This window comes from Macaca mulatta, chromosome 7 (assembly GCF_049350105.2).
Source record: "Macaca mulatta isolate MMU2019108-1 chromosome 7, T2T-MMU8v2.0, whole genome shotgun sequence".
Taxonomy (NCBI): domain Eukaryota; kingdom Metazoa; phylum Chordata; class Mammalia; order Primates; family Cercopithecidae; genus Macaca; species Macaca mulatta.
In genome coordinates, this window is record NC_133412.1 from 52,253,845 (window position 1) to 52,264,753 (window position 10,909).

Genomic DNA, 10,909 nt, shown 5'->3' on the forward strand with positions numbered 1-10,909 from the left:
AGACGTGCCCCAGCCCTGACCTCCTTGAGCTCTGGACAGAGATGGGAGGAGGAAGGTTGGTGCCCTCATTAGGGCCAGGGCCAGCCCAGGGTGCCTAGATGTCCCCAGCTTGACTCACATTGATGAGGAAGATGGTCATCTCTAGCTCGGCGATCCGCCGTCCCAGACACTGCCGCACACCCCAGCCAAAGCCCAAGTTCCGGAAGTAGGTAATGTTCTTGTCTTTGCTCAGCCATCGGGTTGGGTCAAAATTTTCCGGGTCGAAGAAGAAAGTGGGCTCTCGGCCCAGAGCATAGATGGCCACCTGCACCAGTGTCTGGGGCAAGGTGATCAGAGGCCTGAGTAAGCCCCACCTCCCCACAGCCCTGAGCAAAAAACCCCCTTCCCCAGTACCCTGCCCTCTCACCACCACTCCTACTCCCCAGCATAGCTGCCTGGCTCTCCAGCGCAGTACATTCTGCCCACTGTGCAGCCTTGAACAAGGCCCCGGCCCTCCGTGATCCTTACCCACAAAACGGGGATGGCTGAAGACACAAGGCTAGGGTGATTGTCCCACCCTTTCCTCAGACCCAGGCAAACCATGAAGTCTCCCTCCTAACCATGGGTTCCAATAACATCCTAGAGGTCACCACCCACCATGCCCACCACCTCTGCCCTTCACTCAGACTTGGACTGCTGCCATCAAGGGCCCCACCAGGGCCCCAGCACCACCCTCTGTCTATAATTCCAGCCTGTCCCAGCCCTCTCTGACTGGCAGAGCCTGCAGCCTGCTGGCTGCACCTACCTTGGCAGGAATCATGTAACCTCGAAGAACCAAGTCATTTACGAGATATCTCTGCAGGGTCACGGAGATGGGGTGAAGTCTGCGGGAGGAGGGCACTCAGAAGCTAATGGACCCAAAGGCTAGACACAGCCCCCAGAGCCCCACACCCTGAGATGTGTGGCATCTCAGCCCCAGCTGCAGCAGCCTGGGAGGATCTGGGGGTGGGGCTCTGGCTCTATTTATTTCTCCTCCAGACTTTTCACTCCTTGCTTCCAACCTCCTCCACCAGCCCATCCTCGTAACCCTTTCCCCCTAGCCAGGGATTGGAGTTGGGGCGGCATGGGTGGATGTGGGCTTGCCTCAGTGTCTCCTTGATGCTGGCTTTGAGGAGGGGGACCAGCTGCAGCATCGTGGCCATGTCTCCCTGGGCCTGGCGCCGCGCAGCCAAGACCTCTGCCCGCAGCATATCCTGCACCTTCAGGTTGCGTGCCATCTCATACAAGTGCCACTGCAGGGTCATGGACGTCTGGTGGGGAGTAGGGCATACAGAAGACCAGGAGGGCCTGTCACTCCAGGGCCCCTTGAGGTCCTTGACCCCATGCTAAATTTTCGTTTCCAAGAACCTCTTTCTCCCCCAACCCCCATCCCTGTCTCCAAGAAAATCCTCTGCAAAAGCAAAACACATTCCATTGTCTAAAAGGCAAATGTCCAAGAAGCCTTTCTTGCTGGCCAGGCAGGAATGTTCAGGGCAGCACTTGTCCCGGCCCTCGTCCCTCATGTCACCATGAGCCTCAGCAAGTAGAGTGTCAACTACACAGCCAATGCCTTCTTCCAAAGAATTCCAGAGGCCCTTAGACGCCAAATCCTTCTGTAATGATTGCACTACAGACTGACTGCCATTCCTTTTGAAATGCCTTGTTAAACAACCACCCCTCTTTCCAATAGAACTTCCTAAAACCTTAGCATTCACCTATAGCAGCATGGCTTCAAGTAAGTCTCAAAGAGGCTGAAACCGGACCAGCCAGATGTTTCCTATCAGTGTTGCAATTAGTGTGTGCTGTGTGTTGAAATTAATTAGCTAATCTCAACATAAGCCACAGGCTGTGACCACTAGCCCTTCACCAGACATCTGGATGACCCTCGTCAAACCCCACAGTCCCAGATCCTCAGTGATGACAAACCAGGCCCATTTGGGACTCCAGCCTGGAGCAGCCCTCCCTGCTGGGGACTAGGACATGGGTTGCTGACACATTATCTTACCAAGGATCATATTTTTGTCTGACAGACTTAGACACCCTCCCCGCTTCTCCTGGCAGGGGCAACAAGGACAAGCTATGAGGTAACATTTCTTAAGCACATATTATATGGCAGGCAGGGTCCTAAGCTGTTTACATATGTTACCCCGTTTAATACTCACAAACAACACTCTAAGGTATGTTACCATCATCCCCTTTTTCAGATGAGGAAACTGAAACAATACACAGCTCCTTCTCAGCTTAAAATCCTTGACTGGTTCCCAGTTGAAACGCAGAGGCTCAGGTCTGAGCCACAGGGCCCCTCAACACCTGCCTGCTGCTCCCCCATCCCCTACTCCCCACCTCTCTCTCCAACATCCACCTAATGCTCCAGCTACATGGAGTGGCACACAGCCCCTGAAGCCCAGAAGTCTTCCCCATGCTAGATTCTCTTCCTGGAATTCCCTTCCCCACCTAAGAAGCACAGATGTGCTCCCTCTGCAAGACTCTAATCCAATGTGTGTATTCATCTCAGTACTGCCAAGGCCTGCCATAGGGAGGTACTTGGGATTTAATAAGTTAGTTAACTATGTTACTAGCTGTGTGACCTTGACCAAGTTATTTAACCTCTCTGTGCTCCAGTTTCCGCATCTGAAAAAGGGGGATGATGGTAACATACCTTAGAGTGTTGTCTGTGAGTATTAAACAAGGTAACATATGTAAACAGCTTAGGACCCTGCCTGCCATATAGTTTGTGCTTAATAAATGTTACCTCACAGTAATTGTTTCTTTGGTGCCGGTGAGTGATTTTTTAAGATCTCTTCTACATAATAGACAATGAACTATGTTTAAGGTATGCTCAAAGGCCCCGTCTGCAGCCTGTCTCAGGAACTGAAACTCCTTCATCAGAGTGTAACACAGATATAATACCTAGGAACGAAAGTGATTCACCCCAGGGGCTTGACACATGCCTCTCCCTAGTCCTGAAATGCTATTCCTTCTCTCTCCTCCTGGCAACAGCCTGCAAGACACGCCCGTTGAATTTTAGCTCCTCTGTGGAGCCTTCTCCGTGTCCTTCACGGCCACGTTAGCCAATCCCTGCCTCTCAGCTTTGTCAGTGGCAGGTGCTTGCCTCCGTCACTGCAGTATGCTATTCTTCCATTCACATTGCTGCCTCCTTGTTATAGGCTGAGCTGTATACCCCATCCCAAAATTCATCCGCTGAAGACCTAACCCTCAGAACTTCAGAATGTGACTATATTTGGAGATAGAACCTTTAAAGATTTTTAAGTAAAATGAAGTCCTTGAGGAGGATCCTAATCCAGTTCTGATTAGTGTCCTCATGAGGAGAGACAATTCTGACACAGACACAGAGGGAAGCCCATGCGAGACAGAGGGAGAAGACGGCCATCTACAAGCCAAGGAGAGAGGCCTTAGAATGCACCAAGCCTGCCAACACCTTGGCCTTGAACTTCCAGCCTCCAGAACTGTGAGAAAATGAATGGCTGTTGTTTCAATCCCCCAGTCAATGGGATTTTGTTACGGCGACCCTAGCAAACCAGTACACCCCTCCCCTCTGAGCCACGCGAGGACATCTGAGGTCTACTGTATTCTTTTTGAGATGGAGTCTTGCACTATCGCCTGGGCTGGAGTGCAGTGACACGATCTCAGCTCACCACAATTTCTGCCTCCTGGGTTCAAGCGATTCTCCTGCCTCAGCCTTCCGAGTAGCTGGGATTACAGGTGCCCACCACCAGGCGCAGCTAATTTTTTGTATTTTTAGTAGAGATGGGGTTTCACTATGTTGGCCAGGCTGGTCTCGAACTTCTGACCTCATGATCCGCCCAACTCGGCCTCCCAAAGTGCTGGGATTACAGGCGTGAGCCACTGCACCTGGCCAGGACTGATCATTCTTAATATCCGGAAAAAGAAGTTTCTAGGGTGCCATGCTGCTATGGAAAGAGCACAGGGGATGCCTCTGGGCGTTGGGGGTACCGTAGGGTACTGAGGGCTGGGCCGGGAAGGAGGAAGGATGACAAAAAGACCCTGGACAGCAGAGCCCACAGCAAATGCCCCGGCCTCCCAATGTTTCCGGGCTCCTGCCTGCTTCCCCGGATTTGAGCAAGTGTGTTCCTCACCAGGAGCTGGGGACATTGTCCTCCATCCGCAGGGCTCTGACAGAGCTAGCCTCCAGAGGGGACCTCCTCCTATGGAGACTCCACGTGGAGCCTGGACCTCGCCACCATGCCCGGCCACTCCTCTCTCACAGGCAAAGAAAAATGGCTGATCAGTCTCAAATCATACCCAGGGTGACTTGACTGTGACCTCACCACCCTAGGAGATTAGCGCTTTGGAAATGGAGGCGAGGAGGAAGACATATCCTACATGAGTAGGAACACTTGAACAACAGGGTTTCAGACAACGAGGAGCCTGGTGGGGAAGGGGCACGTGGGCACAGAGGGGAACAAGGTGCTGTCCCTACAGCCACCTTACCGTGTCCACCCCTCCTGCCAGCATCTCTGTGACGTTGGCCTTGATGTCCTCGAAGGACATCTTGCTGTCTCCCAGGAGTCTGTAGAGGATGCCACGGTAATCATGGTGAACATTTCCTTTCTGTCTCAATTCCCAGTGGAAGTTCTCGGTGTACATGTCAGCTGTGGGGCAGGAGGAAAGAAAAAAGAGTGAGGTTCCCTGCAGGCGGCCGAGAAGGTGGGCAGTCTGTGGTGAAAGGCGGCACCAAGGGCCTGGCAATTCCAGAGCCCTGTGCTTCTTAGGCTGCCATTTACTGAGCACTTACTCTGTGTACTAAGCCCTTCATATCTGTTTTTTCATCGAATTCTTGGGGTATGTGACATCATTCCCATTTTACAGATAACAGAGGTGCAGAGAGATAGTCACTTGCCCAAGGTCACGTGGGTGTAAGGGGCAGAGGTGGGATTTGACTCTGCCATACCCTGACCAGCCTTCTCCACCCAACCTTCCCCATCACTCCCACCCAAGTCCCTGTCATCTAGCACAGCAGTGGCTCAGACACTAGCCCTTCACCCAAAGGAGCATGAGCTCCTTTGAAGAAGATCACAGACATCTTTGCTCCTCTTTTTCCAGAAAAAATCTAATAATCCCCAACAGTCAGCCTTCCATCCGCCATTCCCAGGGTCCCAGGGTCTTCCTGACACCCATGCCTGCCCACCACAGTGTGGGTTTCCTACAGGTCAAGTCAGCGCCCATTGAGATAGCTTGAGACCAAGGAGCCGGCTGAGGCCTGGGACTCCAAGGAGGAGAGCACAGCCAGAGGAGCCCTCACCTTTGCTGAAAATCACGTCCCATGCGGCCACATGGTCCTTCCAGGTCTTGGTCCTGAACAGACGGAATAGGTCTGGGGGAAGGTTGAGCATGGGGACGCTGGTGTGGAACATCTGGTAGATGGCATCAATGAACCGCTGGGCCTCGGGGTTCACTACTTCCTCCAGCATCCCCTGGCGCTCCCCAAAAATGACGTTAGTGATGGCTGCAGGGAGAGGCAGAGGCTGAGGAGCCATTTCCAATGGGGCCATCTGAGAGCCACAACTCCCAGGGACTCCTCCACCCTCACCTCTCTCAGCACAAAGGATCTCTTGCCCCTACCCTCAGCCTCCTTCAGTAAATAAATTGAGGCCTGAGTCCTAATGGGCTAAGATGCAAGGCTGAGAAAGCTGACCTCTGGCAGCCACACAGGTCCTGCAGAGGGGCATGTGGAGGACCTGAAAGGTGGGAAGCAGGGTCTCCGGCAGAGCTGAGAGAGGGCCCAGCCCAGAGTGCAACTGCTCTGCCCACACTTCCACCAAGAGAGATTCCCCATCTGTAATTGGCTAAATTGGCTAAATACTTCCTGAAACTGAGGGTCATAAATCCCTGGATAATTAACCATCCAGGACCTAGTCTTGCTGGACCTAAGAAGTTACAACAGCCTCAAGTTTTCCCCACCTACCAGGTGAGGAATTTGAATACTGATTTCATACAAAGCTCTGGGTACCCCAAATCTTTTGCTATGACCACACGATCTTCATCAAGCCACAGGGTCTTTTTATGTGCGGTTCCCTCTGCCTATACTGCCTGACTTCCTTACCCCATGTAGGTAATTCCTACAGATTCTTCAATGCCTACCTCAGATTAACCACTGAACTCTCCTCTACCCTACCAGACTCCAAAGGTCTACAGCCCAGGAGGTGGAGACTTGCAGAATGAAGGTCCAAGCCAAGCTCTGGCTTTGGAGGATGGTGGCAATAGGGACCTGTATTTTGGGGACCCCTGCTCCTACAGCACAAATGCCAGATGAGAGAGAATGCCAGATGAGAGAACCCCAGAGCAAGGGGTCTCACTCTGTTGCCCAGGGTGGTCTTAAATTGCCTCTGAGTAGCAGGCAGTGGAGGATATGATCAGTGGCTCATCCCAGAAGCCTGTCTCGATGCCTCTGCAGGGTCTGTGCTGAACCTCAAGGTAAGAGAGTAAACACTGAGTTCTCCCACCCCCATGCCCAGTGCCAGCCAGGTGCAAGCCCCTTACACTCAAAGGCAAAGCGGAACAGGTCATCGCTGATGTCCCCTGAGAAATTTCCGGAGCCTGCTTTCTTGATTCGCCTGTGCAGGACACTGACGAAGTCCCGAGACACTGCATCCAACAGGGGCAAAAAGTTCTTGGTGGTCTCTGGAGCCATCACCTCCTGGTTCAGGGCCACCCGGTCTTTCTTCCAGGCTGCTGACTTCCTGAGAAAACATGGGCCCACATGCCCTCATGGTCACAGACCCCAGGCCAGGTGAACACAGAGGGGGCTGACTCAGTTTTCCCAGGAAGTTGAGTCACAGCTCACAGCATCCAGCACTCCCACCAGGGCCTCTACCCTCACCTCTCCCAGCACCCTCTGCCTCTCACCTCCTCCCTCCTCTGCCTGGCTGAGAGAAGAGAAAGGAAAAAAGAGAGTGAAGGGGAACAAAACTCCAACTCCCCTGCACTCCCTCTGCTGAGAACCAGGAACTGTTATTCTTAGAACCCTTTGCATAACTTTCAGCCTCTCCAGTCTTTGCCTCAGCTGCAGGCATGCCTTCCATGCCACCCCCACTTCCTCCTGGCCAGTGCTCACCTATGACACTCCAGGGCCCCTCTATATAACATTTTCTGACTCTCGCACAAACAAAAGTGACCAGCCTCTCCTCCTCTGCACCCCCAACACATCCCATTACTCACTTCTGCCGGGGGACTTCAGGTGCCCAGAACTGGGTTGGTCATAATAAACCTTAATTCATGACACACTTTTGAAATTCATCAATCCATGCAAAGTCCTCTTCACGACTTAGGGGTGTTTTGTTGATAAGAATGTTATCATAAACTTACTACCCACCACAGAAGCTAGGAACTTGACAGTAACTTACACTTGCCCTCCTGGTTCTTCCACACCCTTCATTCCCTTCTAAGGAGACCACCCACCAGAATCCCTTGCTGTCGTTTGTGTCTAATTTTATCTGTTCTCCATTTATTCCCAAAAGGTACTATTACAAAATATATACTTGTGTTTAACTTCTTTTAAAACACTGTCGGTCTGGCGCGGTGGCTCACGCCTGTAATCCCAGCACTTTGGGAGGCTGAGGCAGGTGGATCACCTGAGGTCAGGAGTTCGAGACCAGCCTGGCAAACATGGTGAAACCCCGTCTCTACTGAAAATACAAAAATTAGCTGGGCATGGTGGTGGGTGTCTATGATTCCAGCTACTCAGGAGGCTGAGGCAAGAGAATCACTTGAACCCGGGAGACGGAGGTTGGAGTGAGCCAAGATCGCACCATTGCACTCCAGCCTGGGTGACAGAGCAAGACTCCACATCAAAAAGAAAAGAAAAGAAAAGAAAAGAAAAGCTGTCATGCTTTGTCAGACTTGCTTTTTTCGCTTAGTTGTACTGTTCTAAATACCATCTGTATTGCTGTGGGAGACTGGGTCCCTTCATTTTGACTGGTGTGTACCACAATTCACTCACTTACAATCCTATTGGGCATTTCAGTAGCTTTCTGGTTTTTAATATCATGAACAGTACTACGGCAAACATTCTACTACACATTCCCCAAAGCAGGGATACTCTTTGGAGTATATCCCTGAAATCAAACTGCTATGTCACAGGTATGCAAATATTCCATTTCAGGAGAAAATGTCCAACTATTTTCCAAAGTAGTGGCTCCAGTCTACACTCCCACCAGCAATAGATGAGAGCCCAAGTTGCTCTGTAGCCTCACTCACACTTGATATGGTTACATTTTACCTTTTCTTTTTTTTTTTTGAGACAGGATCCGGCTCTGTCACCCAGCCTGGAGTGCAGTGGTGCAATCTCTCCTCATAGCAACCTCTGCTTCCTGGGCTCAAGTAGTTCTCTGACCTCCGCCTCCCAAGTAGCTGGGAACACAGGCATGTGCCACCACATCGGCTAATTTTTTATTTTTTATTTTTTGTAGAGACAGGGTCTCACTGTGTTGCCTAGGGTGGTCTTGAACTCCTGAGCTCAAGAAATCTGTCCACTTTGGCCTCCCAAAGTTCTGGGATTACAGGCATGAGCCACTGCGCCCTGCCCTGCATTTTCCATTTTTGATGGTGTGAGTGTGGTGGCTCATGCCTATAATCCTAGCACTTTGGGAGGCTGAAGCGGGAGGATTGCTTGAGCCCAGAAGTTCGAGACCAGCCCGGGCAACATGGCAAAATCCCATCTGTACTAAAAATGTAAAAATTGACTGGGTGTGGTCACACACCTGTAATCCCAGCTACTCGGGAGGCTGAGGTGGGAGGATCACCTGTGCCAGGGAGGCAGAGGCTGCAGTGAGCCATGATCAAACCACTGCACTCTAGCCTGGGTGACACAATGAGACCCCATCTCAAAAAAAAAAAAAAAAAAATTATGAACAATTTGGTAGAAAACGGTATCCACTACACTTAAATACATCGATCTGTCCCTATGTAGGACAAATGTCTCACTGCCCCTTTAGCCTGTATGGGACTCACGGTAGCAGGTCCCTGCTTTATTTGTCACTGTATCTCCAGTTCCTGGCACAAGTCCTGACTCATCGAGGATGCTCAGTAAGGTGGGACTCAGTGAGCAAACCAATAGTGAGAACTTTGCCACATCTTTAATTATTCATTAGGATCTTCAGCATGACCATTTCCCTGAAGGCTGGCAGAGCAATTCATCATTATCATCATCATCACCATCATTTGTTTTAGGGAGGTAGGAAAATGACAGGAATTCACCTAGAGGCCCTGCTAGGAGGCACAGGGCAAGCCTGGCCTCAGCCTCTCACCCCCAGCCTCTGCTCTCTCCACAGCTTCCCACCACCTCCCTCCAGTCCCCGGGAGATGGCCCAGGACTCACTTCAACAGGACTCCTATGGGTCTCTGGTAATATTGGTGATAGGCGACCCAGGGCGGGATGAGGAATCGTTCTGGGTTGGGGCCCTCGGACTTAAAGAGAAGGGCCACATCTTCAGGGTCGATGACATAAACCGACTCCACGTTGCCGAGCTTCTCCCTGGAGGGGTGGAGGAGAGGTGCTGATGGAAGGATCCAAGGAGAGCTATGGATACAGGCTCAGCACAGCTGCCTCACAGTTCCACAACTTGCTGACTGTGGGACCTGAGCCAAGGCCCTTAACCCCTCTGAGTCTCAGTTTCCTCTTCTGTAAAATGGAGACAAATACAGTACCTGTCTCAGAGCGTTGCTGAAGGACAAGATGATAGAAAGTATATGGATGTGACCTTTGTTAAACATTCTACAAGTGACAGCTTTATGATCACTGTTTCTGCTGTCCCACAGCACATCCCCAGGGCCAGCCCAAAGCCCACCCCAGAGACTTCCGCGGACCAGCAAGTCCTCCGCTCCTCACACATTCTTCCTTTGTCCACACCCACAGCAGCCCCAGCTTCTCACCCATCCACAGAGCTCAGAACCATGGCACACTTTCATGTCACTGCTGGAGTGACTCACTATAGCTTGCAAGGTAGGCCATATTCCAGGCCAAATCCCTGTCAGACTCTACAACTGAAATTCAGGGAGTGGCCACCCTGCCCCTAAGAGTCAGCGGTCACCCAACAACATACTTTGTCTCTATTAAAATAAAACTTCAGTAAAACATCAGGCCCCAACATACAGACAGGGGAGAAGGGCTTGCAAATCGCTTTGCAGACAGTCTCTATTAAATACAACTGGGTTTTTGTTGTTATTGTTGTTTTGAGACAGGGTCTCTGTTAACCAGGCTGGAGTGCAGTGGTGTGATCATGACTCACTGCAGCCCTGACCTCCCAGGCTCAAGCGATCCTCTCACCTCAGCCCAGCCAAGTAACTGGGACTACAGGCACCACCAGGCCTTGCTAATTTTTGTGTTTTCTGTAGAGATGAGGTTTTGTCATGTTGCCCAGGCTGGTCTCAAACTCCTGGGCTCAAGAGATCCTCCCACCTCAGCCTCCCAAAGTGCTGGGATGGCAGGTGTGAGCCACTGTGCCTAGCCAAATGCAACTGTGACATATGACTGGTGTTCTTACATGAAGAGATGAGGACACAGATACACACAGAGGAAAGACCATGTCAACACACGGGGAGAAGATGGCATCTAAGTCCAAGGAGAAAGGCCTCAGAAGAAAGCAAGCAATTCAGCCAAAACCTTGATCTCTGACTTCTAGTTTCCAGAACTGCCAGAAAATTCTGTTGTTTAAGCAAAAAATAAGAAATAAAAATACAACTACTAAAGAACAACAGAAAATTCCACTTCTTGCTTGCCTCTGCCTTTTGTCTAAGAAAATTTAAGAGGCCGGGCGCGGTGGCTCACGCCTGTAATCCCAGCACTTTGGGAGGCCGAGGCGGGCGGATCACAAGGTCAGGAGATTGAGACCACGGTGAAACCCCGTCTCTA

At 51.2% G+C, this 10,909-nt stretch overlaps 1 protein-coding gene across 3 annotated transcripts in view; it reads right to left on the reverse strand.

Moving 5' to 3' along the window:
- CYP11A1 (cytochrome P450 family 11 subfamily A member 1) overlaps positions 1–10,909 on the reverse strand; it is a 51,320-nt gene that overhangs the window by 690 nt on the left and 39,721 nt on the right. For all 3 annotated transcript variants that reach the window (XM_077939861.1, XM_077939862.1, XM_015142701.3), the window contains exons 2-8: positions 9,377–9,532; positions 6,541–6,740; positions 5,303–5,506; positions 4,492–4,652; positions 1,123–1,289; positions 785–863; positions 119–316 (exon numbers count right to left, since the gene is read on the reverse strand). In XM_077939861.1, the coding sequence (XP_077795987.1) occupies positions 119–316; positions 785–863; positions 1,123–1,289; positions 4,492–4,652; positions 5,303–5,506; positions 6,541–6,691 (960 nt within the window). In that variant the 5' untranslated portion in view covers positions 6,692–6,740; positions 9,377–9,532. The remainder of the gene's footprint in view (positions 1–118; positions 317–784; positions 864–1,122; positions 1,290–4,491; positions 4,653–5,302; positions 5,507–6,540; positions 6,741–9,376; positions 9,533–10,909) is intronic.